The sequence below is a fragment of the Zonotrichia albicollis genome, chromosome 17, assembly GCF_047830755.1.
Source record: "Zonotrichia albicollis isolate bZonAlb1 chromosome 17, bZonAlb1.hap1, whole genome shotgun sequence".
Taxonomy (NCBI): Eukaryota; Metazoa; Chordata; class Aves; order Passeriformes; family Passerellidae; genus Zonotrichia; species Zonotrichia albicollis.
This window is the reverse complement of record NC_133835.1, coordinates 8921359-8938804: the sequence shown is the minus strand read 5'-3', so window position 1 is coordinate 8938804 and position 17446 is coordinate 8921359. Positions and strand designations below refer to the sequence as shown.

Sequence of the window (17446 nt, the reverse complement as noted above, 5' to 3'; positions counted from 1 at the left end):
GGTGGTGTTAAACCAGCCACACCAGGCATTGCCACAGGCCTCTGGGAAGCTTGTCCAGGGTCCAGGCTGAGCCAAACCTCTTCTCTGTGTCCAGCTCTGGAGCAGCAGTGCGACGAACACCGCAAGCGAGCGAAGGAGCTGAAGCACAAATCGCAGCATCTCAACAACGTCCTGATGACCCTCACACCCGTCTCTGTTCCCACGCCTCTGAAACGCCCCCGGCTGACCAGGGCCACCTCCGGACCAGCTGCCATCACCTCCCAAGTCCTGTCCCAGCCAGCGCAGCTCACTGTCACCCCCGGCGTGCCAGTGTCCCAGATTGCCAACCTCCCTCTTGGCAAAGTGGTCTCGGCCCTCCCTCCTTCTGTGCTGGGGAAGAGCCCGGCCCAGCCCCCCGCCGCCAGCTCCCCGGCCTCCCCTCTGCTGGGGGGGTACACGGTGCTGGCCTCCGCCGGCTCCACCTTCCCCGGCACCGTGGAGATCCACCCGGACGCTTCCAACCTGACGGTGCTGAGCACGGCTGCGGTCCAGGACGGCAGCACGGTGGTGAAGGTGGTGAGCCCCTTCCAGCTCCTGACCCTTCCAGGACTTGGCACGACCATCCAGAATGTGACACAAATAGCTCCCGGGGGGAGCACGGTGGTGACTGTCCCGTCCGGGGCCGCCGAGGCCGCCGGGGACGAGCACGCTGCCGCCGCCATCGAGGTGACCGCGGTGGCCGACGAGGCGGAGCAGAAGTGAGAGGGGGGACTTGCCTGGAGGGACGCTGGCCGTGCCACTCTGGGGGGAACTGCCTCTTCTCTGGCTGCGCTGTGGGACGAGGAGCGGTGTCGTGAGGGGCACGGGCTAGCGAGACTCAGAGCAGCTCGTGTTGGGAGCGAGGAGGTTCAGGTCAGAGGGAAGGAGGGGGGAGGAAGGATGCCTGGAGAAGGGAAAGGCAGAAATGCTCTGCCTTGTTTGGAGGAGGGAAGAAAAAAAGAGCTTATTTTTTTATAAAGCTTTCCTCCCCTGTTCTCTTGGAGTAGTTTTCCTGCTCTGGGTTGTCAGCCCAGCCTCGTTGGCTGGCACAGCTGGAGCAGTGTCCATCGGAGGAGTGGGCAGGAGCAGGGAGAAGGTGGTAGCAAAAGGAAGCTGCCAAAGGGGGTCTGGTGTGCAGGGAGCTGGCTGCTCCCCATCCCTAGGGGCTGCAGGAGTGGAGAGGGATGCCAAGAGCAGGAATTCAGTGGATGTGTACAATCATTGACACCAGGAAGGGCTCTGGCAGCATGGGCACAGGCCCTGGGAGGTTGGGTTTGTGCGTGACACTGGCTTTGGGTGGCAAAAACAAGTGGGAGCTGTTGTGACAGTGGGCATGGTGGTTGCCCAGGTCTGCTGGGGAAGAAGCAGCAAGACAGGAGCCCAGAGGGCTGAGAAGAGCTGTGACTTCTGAGGATTTGGGGTCTTTTTCTAGTTTTCTCAAAAAAAAAAAAATCCATTATTGGGATTTTTTTAAGCCACCGGCGATTTTTAAGTGAAGCCCGGGTTGGAAAGCTCGTTCTGCGTGGCAGAGCCATGCTGCAGAGCATGCAGAGCTGAGCCCCACGGCCGTGCTCCAGGGAGCTCACACTTCCTCACGAGGGCAGACCCTGCTGTCCCCAGTCCCCAGCATCCCACGGGAGCAGGACACTGCCATTCCCTCCCTGCTGGGGTCAAGCAGCCGTTCTGTAACGGGGTGGTCAGCCCCCCAGTTCTCCTACAGCCACCCCACTCACTGCAGCTCTCACCAGGCCCCGTGCCAGGGCCTGTGTGTCTCACGCTGCCTCTGGCTGGGAGGAGTCGGGTGCTTGGAGTGTTGGGGTTTTCCAAACTTGATCTGGCAACAGCAGCAACAACAGGTCACTTTATTGAGTAATAAATATTTTTTTGAAAGAATGTTAATGTTTATTGTGTTTTCTATGTCCAGGTATAACAGCTGGGATTGTGAAATGGGGCTAAGGCAGGCCAGGAACACACTTTACTAAATATAAATGTCCGTGTCCTCTGTGTTCCCTCTGGCCACGGGTGTGCAAGGAACCTGAAACGTGGCTCCAAAGTCTGGTCGTCCGTGGCACAGCTGGGACTGGCTGCACCCAGTGCTGATAACCACTGGTCCCCAACCTGTGGTTAGGAGAGTTTTGACACGTAATCAGGAAGAAAAGTGATCTATTCCTCTGGAGCATTAGATTTTGTTTCGTTTTGGCCGAGACTCAGCTGAGGCCGTAGTTGATGAGGAGGAGTCCTGCCTTATCAGAGGTTTTTCCCTCCCAGCTGGCTGCTGCTGAGATATCACCGTCATATCTCTGTACTTGGGACAGCAGTAGCGTGTCAGACTGAGGACATATAAAGGGTTGTGATCACCCTGAGCTGCCTTTTGCCTCTCCAGTGTGAGCAGCCGTGCTGAGCCACATCTGAGGTGGGTTTCCAGCTGAATTGCCCCCTTCCTGTGCTGCAATGGTGAGTGAATGTCCCTCAGCACAGGGACACCTTTCCCCAGCAGTGCCAGGGCTGGAAAGCCGTGGTGCCTTTGCCCAGCCCTGCAGAGCTGTGGGCTGAGCACACTGCTCCAGCCATCTCTGCTTTGGCCAAACTCATCTGGGTTATCCAGGGGCTGTGGGAGAGGGAATGTTCACGTGGAAAGGGGGCAGTTGGAGAGATCTCCTGGCATTTTTTGTAGGTATCTGAGAGGTGGCAGTGGAGTGTGGGGTGGGATTTGTGTCAGCTCTGTGTTGCTGTGGGCAGCAAGGGCAGAGCAGAGCAAGCAGAAGGCAGCAGCTCTCCCCTGGCTCCGTGCACCTTTACCTGCCCTGGAGACCACAGATCACCTCACCGGCAAAGCATTCCCAGCGTGGGTGTACTCTGCCCTGCAAAGCAGCTCGTCTTGGGATGTAAACAGCTCCCCGAGCAATAAAAGCTGGGCAGGCAGATTTGGGCTGGTGCAATTCTCCCCTCCCTTTGCAGCAGCTCTCGGGGCAGCCCTGTCTCCCTGGAGGGACCCCTGGGACATTCAGGGATGCCCCGGTGCGGTGCTCCCCTCCTGGGCTGGCCGTGCAGCTCCGGGTGTGCCCGCGGTGCTTCCCCGCCCGGCCGAGGGCAGCCGGGGGCTCGCAGAGTCAGCAGCTGGCGGTAGGATGAGGGCTGAGAGGGAAAAGCAAAGAAGGGAAGTTGTCTGCAGAGATTATCAGTGTCTGGGTGCGTGGCCTTGGGCTGGATGTGGCCGCGGGCGATCTGGCGACATTCCCCGGCCGGGGGGAAGTCCCGTGTGAGCCTGGCAGCAGATTCTGCTCTGGTTTCAGCAGGGGTGGTAAAGCATTGCTGTGGACAGCACATCCCACCTGTGGATCAGCTCTCCCTCCCCATGGCACTGAGCCCTGGGGCTCTGCAGGGGGAGCCCCCCAGGGGGCTGCACCCCTCACTGGGGACTCCAAAGGCTGCAGTGGGTGCACCCAAACTGAGACGTTGCTGTGGATCCCAGTGGGACAACCTGCTCTGTGGGGTCCCTGGGCAGGGCCAGGGCTCTCAGCACCCATTCTATCAGCCTGGTGCTGCCAGCACTGCCTTCCTGGGGTGCCCTTGGGTGCTCAGGCTGAGATCTGCTCCCCTCTCCTCCCGTGGGGAGCCCAGGGCTGCTCTGCTCACAGCCAGGTGCAGTGGACTCGCACCCAGAGACAAAATTATGTAAGGGCTGCAGATGACTCATGTCCCTGCTTTTCCCTGTATTGTACAGTGAAGGAGCCTCAGCCACCTGCATTTTCTCCTCCAGGTATCCACGGGAGCAGAGTGCAGTGTTTGGGAAGAGCAGAGGCTCCCACTCCCCGGCAGCACTGCCAGCAGAGCTTTGCCACGGTCCTGCCTAGCAGCTGCCCGTGGTGTGGCAGTGAGAAATCACCAATTCCTCACTTTCTGCGTGTCTCCGGGCAGGTTAGGGCTGTTACCGGGACAGCAGATGCTCCAGCATCCTGGCGGGAAGGCTCTCCCAGCTCCCAGCAGCTTTCCCGGGACGAGCGGGGGTCGCGGCGCACAAAGGGCAGCGCGTCTGGCGCTGGGGCGGGGAGGGCAGCGATGGTTTCCTGGGGAAACCGCTCCGTGACTGCCGCCGTGCTACCTCAGGAATGGAAACCGAAACTCACGGCTTTCGGCTCGGCGTTTGTTTGTCTAAAATCGGCAGATCCCGGGTTTCGGCTCTCCCCCGCCCTAAAGCTGTGGATGTGGTGACGCTGCTTTGCCTCCTCCCTGCTCCAGCAGTGCCTTCCTCCCGCAGGCAGCGATGGAGGGACGGCAGAGCCCGTGCTCCCTGCGCTGCTCCTTGCTGAGCGATGAGCACGGCCGGAAGCTTTATGTAACACAGTGAAAGCTGTTTGTTTGCTTCTAGAGCTGGAGGGAAAATATCACACCTGTAAAATCAGTGAAACCTCCCGATATCCCACCTGTAAAATCAGTGAAACCTCCAGATATCCCACCTGTAAGTCCAGAGTGAAGCCTCAGTGCCAAGGCTGTTCTGCCTGGGTGAGCTGGGCACCGCCCGTCCTGGCTGGGGCACCTCAGGGGAGTGGTGCCAGGTATTTTGTTTGTTTTTCACTGTTGTCTGATGCTGTCACAGAGACCTTTGCTGTGGTTTAGAGTCAGGGCTGCAGAGAGGATGATTCCTGCCCCAGGCAAATGGAGATGGACTCCATCACCATGGACCGCTGATACCAGAGCTGGCCTTTGCGTGGTCACTCCTTCCCAGGCAGGGATGGGATTGGTGCTGCTCAAACCATAACAGTTCCCATGGCAGCTGCAAGGACAAAGCTGGGGAGCCCTTTCCTGGATGGGAACACTGAGCACAGGGGCTGCATGGGGTCAGATCCTGCCGTGAGGCTGAGCCACCCCCTGCTCCTCGCTGGCAGAGCACAGAGTGCAGCAGAGCCAGGCAGCTGTGGCTGTCCTGCCACTGATCCAGCAGTGACCAGGGTGTTGTTGGGCAGCCCTGGTGGCTTTGCTGCCCAGGAATCTCTGGTTCCCAGACACCCAGTGCTCTGCAGGGATCCATCCAGTGCCCTCTGCTCCAATGGGGTCCGTTCAGCACCCACAGACCTGGGCTGCCCCACTCCTCTCCTTGGTGGGAAAACCCTTTCCTTGGCTCCCCAGGGTGCTGCTGATGGGAGCAAGGTGAGAGCTCCCTCTGAGGCTCCCAGTGCCTGCGACTGCACAGGGCAGGAAGGTCAAAAACATCGTTTCTCTTCCTCTTTCCACTGGTGCTGACAAACGTGCCAGGTACCAGTTTCTGCCCCTCCTTCCTTCCTGCACCCGTGCCTGCGTGCCCCACGTGCTGGCTCTGTGTTTCCTCCTCCCATTTGCTCTGCGGAAAAACTTTTCTTTTGTCGCTAAGGTTGGCTTTGTTTGAGGTGGCACCACCAAGGACGTGCCCATCTGTTGCTGGAAGGATTGAGCAGTGTCCCCATCAGCAGGGACACTTTGCCTCTGGGGCCTGGATTTCCAACAGCCACTTGTAGCTGGAGGTGTGTTCGTTTTCCCTGGGTGTTTCCAGGGCTTGCAGCTGGCTTCTGGCACGAAGATAATTCCATTAAGTGGGAATGCTGAGGCTTGACCGCAGTGTTTGGCACAGCAGCTGCTTTACAGGTCAGGGGCTCTCTGAAGCCTTGTGTACAGGCTGGGGAGGTGGGGCTGCTGTTGTGGTTTCCTGGGGCTGGCGCTGTTAGGGGAACTTCCTGTGATTTTACTGGGGTGCGTGTGTTTTGGGGTCATCGGGTTGCAGGGTTTTTGGTTCTGTGTGGTTTATCCCGCAAATTTGCGCCATCACCAAACCGCGCAGGGGGAGGGCTGGGATGAGGTGCTAAACTGTTGTGGGATGGGTTTAGTGAGGTGAGAAGGGGCTGAGAAGGGGCTGCACAGCCCCGGTGCTGAGGATCCCCCACTCCTCGGGCGCTGAGCATCAGCTGATGGTGTTTGTGTGGTAACCCGTGCCCACAAACTGGGGTGCGGGTGTTGCCCCCCGGCTGCCGGTGCTGCCCCAGGAAACAGGATGCAAATGAGACTCGGCTGCTGCCAGGGGTGTATTTGAGGTTTGAGGGGTTTTTTTGGCTCGAGGCTGAGCTCTGCAGCGGGCGCATCGCGCCAGGCGAGGAACCGAACGGAAAACGAAAGTGGTGATAAACAGAAAGGAGGGCAGCGCTCCGCACCGCACCCCCGCTCCCCGTTAAAAGGAGGCGGCTGGGGGCGCCGGGCTGAGGACCGGGACTGCTGCTCAGTATTCACTTCAGACTCCGGTGCCGGCTCTGGACCGAATCTGAGCGCGGGGAATCCCGACCTGCGGGTGAGCAGCGCCCCCGGAGCGGCCCCTCGGCACCTGCGGGGGCAGCACCGGACCGGGGGAGACTCGGCCCGGGATGCGCGGGGATGCGGGGGTGGGTCGGGGCCGGGTGTGAGGCTGGTACCCCCAGGAGAGCCCGTCCTGTTCACTGTGCCATGCGGGCGGTGCTGTCCCGCCGCTGCCGGTACCGGTACCGGAGTCTGCTGCCCTGAATGCCGGTGCCCGCTCCCCTTGCTGCCCCTTCCCCCCGGTGCCTGTCCCTGCTGTCCGGTGCCGGCTCCCCCCTCCCGGTGGCGGTCCCGGTGCCCGCTGTGCCTCCCGGCGGTGCCGGTGCCGCCCCCCCCGCCCGGTGCCCGCCCGGTGGCCGTGCCGGCTCCTGCTCCCCCCGGTGCCGGCGGGCGGGGCGGGGCGGGGCCGCCGTGATGCAATTTCCGTGAAGTCCGGCCCCGGTTTGAATGCAGGGAGGCCCCAGAAGCGAAACTACCGCCGGCGGCGAGTCCCGGGTCCCCGCGGGTCCCCGCAGCGCGGCGGCGGCGGCGGTGAGAGCGGCGGGGGCGCTCCGGGGGTGCGGGAGCTCCGGGCACGGGCGGTCAGCGGAGCGCTCGGGGGGCTGCAGGAGCGGGGGTGCCCCCGGTAGCCCCGGAGCAGCCGTGGGTGCTGCGGGATGCTGGGGGATGCGGGGAGCGCATCCCGCTCAGCCCCGGCCCGGCGCGCAGCGTCCCTGCTGGGATGGGATGCGTTCGGCAGGGCAGGGTCATGGCCAGGGTGCAGGTTTGAGGTGCAGAGCTCTGTTTGGAGGGTGGGGAGAACCCCGGGGATGCACAGTGCTGCGATCCCCGACCGCGATATTCTAACCCTGCTGCCGCCTCAGAACTCCGGGAATGGCATCTGGGAGCTCCCGGTGAACTTCTTACAGTTGGATAAAAGCAAACGCAGCATCCGGGGGTCCACGTGTCTCAGGGCTCCGCACACACTGCAGGGTCTGTGCCTGCACACACTGGGGCAGTGGTGTGGCGGCGGTCACTGCAGTATCCGGGCTGGTAGTGCCGAATCTTGGGCGGGATGTGGAGGGAGCTGTCTGGTTGAAAAAGGCTGGGAAGGAGGGGCGCCAAGAACTCTGGCGGCTGTTTTTGCACTGGACGGAGATTCCAGAGCGGTGTGGTTTCGGTGCAGCCAGGAGGACTGCGGGTGGTGGGGTGGCACTGCCCGGCATCTGCCAGGCAGCTCCTCTGCCACCGTTCCCAAACGCTCCCGGCCAGCCCGGCTGCACTGATCGCTGGTGCGATGCTGGAGATGCTGGGAAGCTCTTGCACTGTTGCTCTGAGTGCTGCTTGCAGCTGTAGAAAAACTTCCAAGGGCCCGTGCTTGGCTAGGTCCGGTAACTGGGATGTGGGGCTGCAGCCCCCCCGAGGCACACAGATGTCCCCTGTCCCCATCCCACTCCCAACACTGACCCACATCCCTTGCTCTGATCGAGGGGCACTTGGCTTACTCCAGCGTAGCGCGTTGCCCAACGTTCTGTCAATAATTAATGAAGCCAGGAGCTCAGGGAAGGGCCACCTTCCTCCTGGTGGGACAGGATGGGTGCAGAGCATCGGGATGCAGAGGCACAATGAGCATTTCTCCACCACGGCCGTGCTTCCCCTCGCCATTTCCAGGGAAATGTGATTATCTCCGGCCACAGCACTGCCCTGCAAGGCGCCTGCCAGGGGCGATGCTCGGACACAGCGTGGCCCGGCCCTGACCCACAGCGTTTTCCCGAGCGCAGAGGAAACGCCATCAGCGAGGCCATGGTGTGCTCTGTTTGGGTTTGGTTTGTGGCAAGGCTGAACCAGAGCTGGGAAGAGGGTGTGGGGGGGTGTGTTGGTGTCTGAGAGAGAGGCAGAACTTTCCCAGATGGGGCTGAGGGTACAATAAACCATCCTTTGTCACCAGGCATCAGGGTGTGAGTGGCTTTAAATGCCAGGCTGAGCTTTTCAGGATCAGTGTAAAAAACGTCGCTTTTTCTTTAAATATACAAAATTCAGCTTGTAAATCATGGTCTGTGGCTTGCTGGTAAATACTGCTCCCCTTTCGTTCTTACCTGCCCTGAAGCAGTTGGATTTTGCCCTGTTGACATCAGTTTTATTCCCAGTGGGACGGTTGTCTTGGGGCACACCTCCTGGAGCTTCCTCGTGCTTTGTGTCTTCCCTCCACCCGAGCTTGGATTGCAAAAGTTCCCTTAGCATTTTCTTTTTTTTTTTCTTTTTTTTTTTGTTTTTTCCTTTCCTAGTACAAGAGTGCTGTAGAGAGAGAAAAGCTTTAATTTGGCGTCAGCACTAGTGCTGTGCAGATACTTTGAGCGGGGTTTGCACTTCCTCTTCCCTCCCACCTCCAGACCCAGAGCATGTTCTGGCAGTTTGCTCAGAATCAAACGCCTTCTTAAAAAAAATAAACAGCAAGGAAATTGACCCCTTTAAAGGTGGAATATTCCCTCTTATCTTTTTCCAGCTGGGATGCCCTGCCTAGCCATGAATTCTAGTGGCACCCCGGCTGTCCTGCTCGGATTTACGGGCAGTTCTTCAGCGTTCAGCCGGGTGGGTCGGTACCGGCGGGACCGCGTCTCCCGTGAGCTCTGCGGCCCTGGATGTGCCGGGACCGGGAAGTTCGGCTCCCTGAGCACGGAGCCGAGTGCCAGCCGTCAGGTTTGATCCTCTCCCGCGTGTGGAGCTGAGGTTTGCTGGATTTTCACAGTTACGATGTTGCACGGATGTCGCACAAACCCTGAGCGCCTTTCCCAGGAAGGCTCGGCCGGAGGCGGAGACTTCCAGAGGGAGGAAGGAAGGTGGAAGTGCTGAAGGGCGGGATGCCGGAGTGTTCCCGAAAGTGCCGGAGTCAGTTCCACCGGGAACGCGCTGCCCTGGCCAGCTCCAGAGCAGCTGGAGGCTGAGCGTGACCTGTGTCCCGCTCCGGGTGCGGGTTCGGGAACAGCCCGGCCCCGCTGCCAGCGCCGCCCTCCGTGTCCCCCTGCCTGTGCCGAGCCCCGGGGCAGCTGAGCCTGCGGTCACTCTGCCCTGGGGTCCCGCCTGGCTCCAGCCCATCTCTGTCTCCCGGGGAATGCCCAGTGGGAATGCTCCCTTGGAGCAAACAGGCTCAGACAGGAGGGATTTTGGCCCCCGCGAGGTGCAGGGTTTTTCCCTCCTGCAGCCCAGCCCTCGGACCAGGCTGTGTCTCCCCAGACTCTGCCTGGTTCCAGGTATCTGGGGGTTTTCTGGTACTCACAACCCAGAGCAGCTCCAGGGGGTCTGCAGCCCCCTCATCTCTGTGCTGCCTTTGCTGGGAATCAGAGGAGCATCCCTTGATGCCCTTGGGCATGAGACAGATTCTTCCACTCTCCCTCCTCTTTTCATAGGTGCTTATTTCCAAATTTTCCCAAAATGTTTCATTTCAGTGCAAAGCATTTTATCTGCATCAGTCAGCAATTAGGCAGCACCAAAACCTCAGCTGTGGCTCCAATTTTTCTTTTTCTGTAGTAGAACCAGAACAAACAAAGAGCTCCTGACCCCTGGACTACAGAAAGTTTTATTCCAATGACCATGACCTTGTTTCAGCCAGAGGATAGGAATACCCTGGCTGTCTGCTGGCCCCAGCCAGCTCAGGGTCACTGCTCTTCTTTCACTGCCAGCCTGCACTGAGTGCTTCAAGTACAGGTTTGGAATTGAAGGCACAGAGCTGACTCTGGGTGATTCAGCCCTGGATGCAGAGCCCGTGGCATGGCACAGTGGTGTGGCACAGTGACCCCAATCAAGGCAGCGCTGGCGTGGGAGTCTGCCACGGAATCCCACAGCTTCCCAGAATGGAAACCTGCAGCTCTGCCCAGTGCCAGGCTTGCTGCCAGGTCTTGAGAGATAAACTGAGCGGGTGTTTATCCACTGAGCACGTGTCTGACCTGATGCACACACACAAGTAGGATTAGATGGCTCCTTCATGGCTCAGCAGCAGGTGGATGCTGTGAGGAGCTCTCTAAGGGTATGCTGGGAATGTGGGTGATGCTCCAGCCACTTCCAGCTTTGTGTTTGTTGTCTGGAGCTCCAGCAGCCTCAGCACTCCCTGCCCACTTTGCCCAGCACCCTGTTTATCCCAGAAAAGAGCAAAGGATACTTAATTAAAAATGCAGAAGCAATGCAGGATTTGCCTTCCTGCTCCATTGTCCACTGGACCTCAGCTGTAAATCCTGCTCTTCCCTGGCATTGCCAGAGAGCCAGTCTGTGGTGGCTGCTGGCCAGGAGCCCAAGTTGGGTGCTCAGCATGAGGCCGGTGGCTTTTCTTGGCCGCACACCCTGCCCAGAAATGTGCCCCGGCATGTTCCCTTCACCCTGACCACGTGGCCCAGCCACCAAACCCTGCAGCATCATTCCCAGGGCTGCTCCTGGCCTCTGGTTACCCAGGAAACTGATGGCAAATGCCGGAGCTGGTGGCTGGAAGGGGCAGCGAGCTGTGAGTTGCCTTCCCCGCCGCTAGGGCCGAGCTCTCCCAGCCGGATGTTTACGGAGCTGTCGGCCCCTGTTCCAGCATGCCCATCTCCCGGCCTTGGGTGCTGCAACCCAGGAGCAAAGAGGCTGGTTGCTTCATTAATTAGTTCTAATTAATATCTTGTGCTACGGGGTGGATGGGCTGAGGGGCTGGAGCTGGGTTCCTCCTGCTCAGCGTGGAGCTGCCTGGCCAGTTTGGGGAAGAAAACAGGATAAAGAAAGAGAAAGTTGGCAGGAGGGACCCAAGGTGGGGCAGGTGCTGGCAGCAGGAGGAGGAAGTTGGATCACGTGTCCATGGTCTGGGGAGATCAGTGGCTGCTGTGGGGACCGTGCTGGGCCCTCTGGAGCAGCTACTGCTTTGCCACTTTGGATGGTAAATGCTGATGGTCTATAGGGACATTGGGGACCAGGCTGAGCCCTGCCAGGAACCAGCACCACTCAGCAGCCTGATCCCTGAGCAAAACACTCCCCTGGGACCTGGGCTGGTGGGGGAACAGAGCTAAGGGAGAGCTGAGGCAGAGATTGCCTGGGTGAGGTTCCTGACTGTGCCAGTGCCTCTGTGTGCACCTGCCAGGGACTGTCTGGTATTTCCTGCTAAGTCACTTGTTCACAAAGGCTTGTTCCTTTCTCAGGCTTCATGAGTTCACACCGATGACCAGCAGGTATGCAGTGAGCTAGGACAAGGCCACTAGCTCCATGGCACCTCCTCTCCACGACAGCATCACCTTCTAAGATCTTCCCACCATTAATTGTGCCCTGCTCAAGCTGCTGCCCAAGATGCCAACAGCCAACGTCCCAAAGGTGCCGCTGGGCAGCCTCCTGCAGCAGCTGGAGCTGCTCCTGGTCTGCTCCAAGTGCAGTGTGAAGGAGAACGAGATCACCTACCACCCTCAGGAGGTGGAGCACAAGTGCATGTACGAGATCCTGCTGGCGCGCTGCCGCAGCCGCCGGAGCACGGCATGGAGGAAGGTGTCCCGGCGGCCCGGCTTCCCCAACCCGGCGCGCTACGCTGTCTGCAGGTACTACGTGATGGGGCTGGGATGCAGCAGGCACAAGAACCAGTGCACCTTTGCCTGGAGCGCGGAGGAGGCCATGGTCTGGAACTTTGAGAGGGAGCACCAGCTGGAGCGGCGCTGGCTGAAGGCGGCGGTGCTGCAGGCACAGCTGGGGGGCCACCCCGCTGCCGCCCCCCACCTCACTGCCAGCGCTGCCAGCGAGATCACCAGCGAGTTCGGGGGGCAATTCCAGGAGATCTGCAAGCAATGCTTTCTTGGCTGCCCCCGGCGCATCACGGCGGGCGGCTGCGGGTGGCTCTGCGAGTCCCACCGCACCTGGGACCCGCTCCTGGTGCACGCCGTGCTGGACAGCCAGAAGAAGCAGCAGTACACGCCCATCCGGCCCTGCCCCGAGTTCATCGAGAAGCTCTCCTACTGCCGGTACGTGTCCCGGGGCCAGCCCTGCCGGCACGGCCTGCAGCGCTGCCAGTACGCCCACAGCGACGTGGAGATGGCCGTGTGGGAGGCCGAGAGGGAGCGCGGATTGCAGCGCTCCGACCTGCTGCCGTCCGTGGGCGGCAGCACCAGCAGCAAGCCAGCAGCGCCTGAGCCCGTGTACTTCTACTGCCACGTCTGCCTGGTGACCTGCAGCTCGCAGGAGAGCTTTGAGAACCACTGCTCCTCCATCGAGCACGTGCAGATGCTCTCGGCCGACAGCTCCATACAGTGGGTGCACCGCGCACCACCGCTCGGGCTGACCAAGTTCTCACTGTGCAGCAGGTAAGGCGTCCAGCAGGGAAGAGGGAAGGGGCAGCAGGGAGCTGCCGGCTCCCTGAGGATCCCCGTGCCACCAGGAACGCCTCTCTCCTGACAGAGCGGAGGTGTGTGAAATGGGGAACAGCTGCACCAAGGCTCATTCCAAAGAGGAGCTGCAGGAGTGGATCCAGAGGGTGAAGGTTTCTGTGAAGAAAAAGAAGCAAGCCCTGAAGGACGGGCTCTTGTCCTACCAGGACCGGCTCCTTGCTGAGTATCAGAAGTGCTCCAACGAGGTGTTAATTGTGAGTGGTGGGCACAGGGTGGGAGTGCTTTGGTCCAGGCATCGCAGGAATCCTCTGGTGTGAGAGCTTGGGAATGGAGCCCACTGCTCACCTTCCTAATGGGAATGCAAAAAGGGATGTGGCATCCTCCTTCCTCCTTTGGAGACAGCAACCTGAGAGCCTGCTCAGGGTACTTGAGCTATGCCATGGGTCCTCTTGCTTCCCAAGGCTGCTGTGTGGAGCAGCTGTGGGTGAGGATGGAATATGAGGATGTACTCTTGATCGCTCTTGGGAGGACGTAGCGTAAAGGCAAGGATGAAGATGGCACTGTGGAGGGCTGTGAGGTGTGTCCCTGGGATGCTGCCTTCAGTCCTTCTCCTCTTATGACTCCCCACAGATGGCTGAGCACGTCGAGGGTGTCAAAGTTGTGTGTGAGCAGCCTCTGCATGTGCAGCTGGAGGACAGGAAGAAGAAATACCAGTGGCAGTTCAAGGTCCACTCTAAGGTTAGCTCAGTCCTTTGCAGGGTTTTGTTTGCTGGGGGGGGTTTAGTTATAATTTCTGCAAGGGGCAGAAGGGTGGGGATTTGGGCATGTTTAAATGAGAACATGTGCTGGGTGCACAGGAGCTGCTCAGGTGGTGCCTGCACTGTGGCTGTGTGTAGAGGGTGTAGCCCCTGTCTTGTGCAGTGGTCCTGGGGCAGACCTGGCTGCTCTCAACACCTCCCCTGTATCATCACAAATAACAACATTCAGTTGATTTCCTGACCAGGATTTTGTAGATGTTGGGGGCAAGAGCCTGTCTTCTCCAAAGGAGATTTCCCATTTACTGCACACTGGTTGATGTTAAACTGAAACCTGAGGTTCTCTGAGACCTTAGAGTAATTGCTGTGTGATTGCATGAGGCATAAGCTGTGGTGAGGCTGATACCTCAGAGTTTGGCTCCTCTAGCAGCTTTTTCTAGGGAACGCTGCTGGAGCAGCTCGCCAGCTGCTGGGCTCTTCCCATGTGCTGCCCTCACTGTGTCCCTGTCTTCTCCTCAATGGCAGATGCACCTGCAGCACGTGGCCCTGCTGAAGCGGGACCCTGGAATCAACTTCTACTTCTCGGGGAATGGGCTTTCCCGGGGTCTGCAGTACCTCCGTGGGGACCACGTGGCCACCGTGTCCTCCTCGCCCCGCGTCGCGCAGGTGGAGGTCAGCGTGGAGTGCTGCATCCTGGGCATCTTTGAGCAGTGGGTGGTCTTCGACTTTGGCCAGCGCCCCGTGCTCATACAGAAGCTCAGGGTGAGGGTGGGCCGGCAGGAGGCCCCCCAGCACGTCCCCAGCACCAGGGAGAGCGCCCGCCCCATCAACTTTGTGCGCTGGGATCGCGGCAACCGCATCATCGTTCCCAGCATGCCAAGGACTGAAGAAGACGTGGCGCTGCTGGCAAAGTACAAACCTCCTGCTCTGGCACTGGATTACCAAAGTGAGAGTAGTGCAGTCGTTCCCATCACCCGGCTCAACTATCGGGAGAGGATGCATAGATTCCTGTTCTGTGAGGAAGAAGCTGAGCAGGCTCTGATTGCCAAGTAAGTGCCAGGTGTGAACCCTTTTGGAGATCCCCTTCACTAGGTACCATAAGCCTGTTGCTCACCTTTGGGGCCATGCTGCTCCTGGGGTCTTCTGTTCATTCTGGGTTAGGTCCTGTGGTGCCTTCCCAGAAAACTGGAAACAAGAAGCATGGCTTGCTGGGTCTCATCCTGTGGCCATGGATTAGCTAGAGCATGATTTCTCTCTGTATGTGCTTGGGGGGCTGGCAGACCCTCCCTGGGTGTAGGTGGCAATCCCCTCTCCATGGAGGATGGCCCAGCAACTGACAGATCCTTTCTCTGCTCTTCATTTGGGTGTTTCCTCCTTTCAGACTCAACCTGCGTGTGCTCATCTCGCTGACCCCCATGCTGCAGAGCCTCTCCATGGGGGCGAAGTTTGCTCTCTCTGGGGAGCTGTTTGCTGAAGTGCCTACCCCTTACAACCTCTCACCAGACACGGACGAGGGGTACCTGCTCAGCAGGTCTGTGCCCACCGCCTTCCTGGCGCTTGACCCGCCTGTGGACAATAAGGTTTATGAAGTTTTTGTGGAGCATAAGGCCACCACGGAGAACACCATCTGGCTACAGATACCAAGCAGATGCTGCTCGGACCTGAACTTCCAGGCAGACACCTCCCATAAGGTGGAGATCCAGTTCCAAATAGACCAGCTGCTGTTCCGGCAGTGGCATCAAGCTGTGGACAGCCTGTTTGATGAGAAGCTGGTCCTGCCAGATGTTGCCAGTTGCTCCATCCCCTACTCCCTTGGGTCCCCACAGAGAGGGAACAGCAAGCAGAAACAAGCCATCTCCTTCATCACGGGCCAGCCGACCACCAGCCGGCAGGTCCCACCTCTGCTCATCTATGGGCCCTTCGGCACAGGGAAGACATTCACCTTGGCCATGGCCACCTTGGAGATCCTCAGGCAGCCCAACACACGCGTGCTGATCTGCACTCACACAAACAGGTTAGCAGGGAAGAGGCAGTGAGAACTGTGGGCAAGCTGGTGCATTGCTCACTGAGGGGGTGAAGGGGAGTCAGGGTGTATGAGACAGAGTTGACCTTTTCTCAGTGTGCCCTTCAATTGCTTTTTAAATTAAATTAGTTTTTGTTGAATTTGTCTTAAACTGCTCTACTTCCTGTTAGGAGGAAGCCTGGCATGGGTGGAAGTCTTTGCGGAAGAGCCAATGCAGACTTATAGAATCCCTGAATGGTTTGGGTTGGAAAGGACATTACAGCTTGTCCTGCTCCAAAGCCTTCCCCTAGATCGTGTTGCTCCAAGCCCTGTCCATCCTGGCCTTGAGCACTTCACATATTCCTACCTCATAAAATGGGAATGTGGCTGGAGAGAGAGTTCTCTCCAGCCTTTACAGTGTACTGCAAGAAGTAGAAAGCTGCTGCCTGACCATGCTGGGATGATGTTGTGCTCTAGTTGCCCTTGAAGGCTGTTTGGCTCTGTATACGTGCCAATCTATTGACTTTTCAAGGGAGAGTTTGGGGAAGAGAAAATGCAGATCTGGTCTGAATGCCATTGGATCTGCCTTTAGAGAAACCAGGCCAAGACTGTAAAAATTAGAGCAGTTACACTGAAAAGAGTGTCCACATCTGATCCTGCAGGCTGTTACTGCCTGCCTTAGTTTTTAATGCATAATAGATGGTGAGTGCTAATCTTAGCCTGTTCCAGGCTGTTTGCTTGCACGGAAGCTTCTCCTGTAGGTCTTGTCTCACCAGGGGATGGGGATGCTTTGCTGTCAGAGGAGAGCTCCTTGTCACTTGGCCCTGCACAGCATCAGGGCCTCAGCTTTTGTGAGGCACATCACATTTTTCCATAAGAGTGTCAAGAGTTGTCGTAGTCTCAAATACCAACTCCTATTTTAAATCATGCTGTTAAAAGAGGCTGGGAATTGGTGGCTGCGTAGGCACCCGCTCCTTTGTGCAGTTGTGAATGTCTGCTGTGACAAGTGTGGTGTCACCAGAGCCAGGAGAGAAACTGCATGAGCGTTGCAGAATGATGAGAGAGAACTTTGTGTTGCAGAATTTAAGAACTGCACCGACGATTCCTTGACGCTTTTCCCTTTTGCTCCCCTGCAGCGCTGCTGACATTTACATCCGGGAGTATTTCCACAGCTATGTGACCTCGGGGCACCCCTGGGCCGTTCCCCTGCGGGTCATGTACACGGACCGGCCCATCAGCGCCACGGACCCCATCACCCAGATGTACTGCTGCCTCTCGCCGGACCAGCGCTCCTTCCGCCACCCCACGCCGGCCGAGATCGACAAGCACCGCATCATCATCACCACCTCCATGCTGTCCAAGGACCTGAAGGTGACCCCTGGCTACTTCACCCACATCATGATCGACGAGGCCGCGCAGATGCTGGAGTGCGAAGCTTTGGTTCCGCTCTCCTATGCCACTTTTGAGACCCGCATTGTCCTGGCTGGGGACCACATGCAGATAACCCCGAAGCTGTTCTGTGTTGGGGGTGGGCAATCTGCTGATCACACCCTCCTGAACCGGCTCTTTCAGTTCTACCAGAAGGAGACGCATGAGGTGGCCAAGAAGAGCAGGATCATCTTCAATGAGAATTACCGTTCCACCGCCGGCATCATTGAGTTCGTCTCCAAGCACTTCTATGTCGGCAAGGGCAACGCTATCCACGCCAGTGGGAACATCCCACCCCACCCTGAAATTTATCCCCTCGTGTTCTGCCATGTGTCTGGTGTGGCTGAAAGGGATATCTCCATGATTTCTTGGCAAAACATCTCTGAGATAATACAAGTGGTTGAGAAAGTGAAGGAGATCTATCAGAGGTGGCCAGATGAGTGGGGTGTCCGGGATCTGAAGAAGATCTGTGTGGTCTCCCATGGGACACAGGTACCTAGAGGAATCCTGCATTCCACCTGAGGGGGCTATGCCTGCACTGCTGACTAAACACTCCCTAAGAAAGACCCTTTAAATCTATTTATCTGTATTTGTGCTAGTAAAAATAGGAAATCTGGAGTCTC

At 58.4% G+C, this 17446-nt stretch overlaps 2 protein-coding genes and 1 long non-coding RNA gene across 11 annotated transcripts in view; 2 read left to right on the top strand and 1 right to left on the bottom strand.

The window, feature by feature from the left end:
- The window catches only part of GMEB2 (glucocorticoid modulatory element binding protein 2), a 15415-nt gene extending 13905 nt beyond the window's left edge, over window positions 1-1510 (top strand). For all 6 annotated transcript variants that reach the window (XM_074553528.1, XM_074553527.1, XM_074553530.1 and 3 more), the window contains one exon: window positions 95-1510. In XM_074553528.1, the coding sequence (XP_074409629.1) occupies window positions 95-741 (647 nt within the window). In that variant the 3' untranslated portion in view covers window positions 742-1510. The remainder of the gene's footprint in view (window positions 1-94) is intronic.
- On the bottom strand, window positions 1499-5339 carry LOC141731087 (uncharacterized). The gene is made up of 2 exons (XR_012582998.1): window positions 4476-5339; window positions 1499-4389 (listed from the first exon to the last, which is right to left on the bottom strand). It is a non-coding gene; the product is annotated as an uncharacterized LOC141731087 (long non-coding RNA).
- Window positions 2188-17446, top strand: part of HELZ2 (helicase with zinc finger 2) — a 27849-nt gene continuing 12590 nt past the window's right edge. Inside the window, exons 1-7 of one of the 4 annotated variants that reach the window (XM_014270015.3) lie at window positions 2188-2431; window positions 11472-12614; window positions 12709-12892; window positions 13269-13376; window positions 13919-14442; window positions 14775-15407; window positions 16532-17315. In XM_014270015.3, coding sequence (XP_014125490.2) covers window positions 11617-12614; window positions 12709-12892; window positions 13269-13376; window positions 13919-14442; window positions 14775-15407; window positions 16532-17315 — 3231 coding nt within the window. In that variant the 5' untranslated portion in view covers window positions 2188-2431; window positions 11472-11616. Of the gene's footprint in view, window positions 2473-6185; window positions 6332-6464; window positions 6868-11471; window positions 12615-12708; window positions 12893-13268; window positions 13377-13918; window positions 14443-14774; window positions 15408-16531; window positions 17316-17446 lie in introns of those variants that run through there. The other 3 variants (XM_026796011.2, XM_074553526.1, XM_074553525.1) reach the window with 3 other exon arrangements.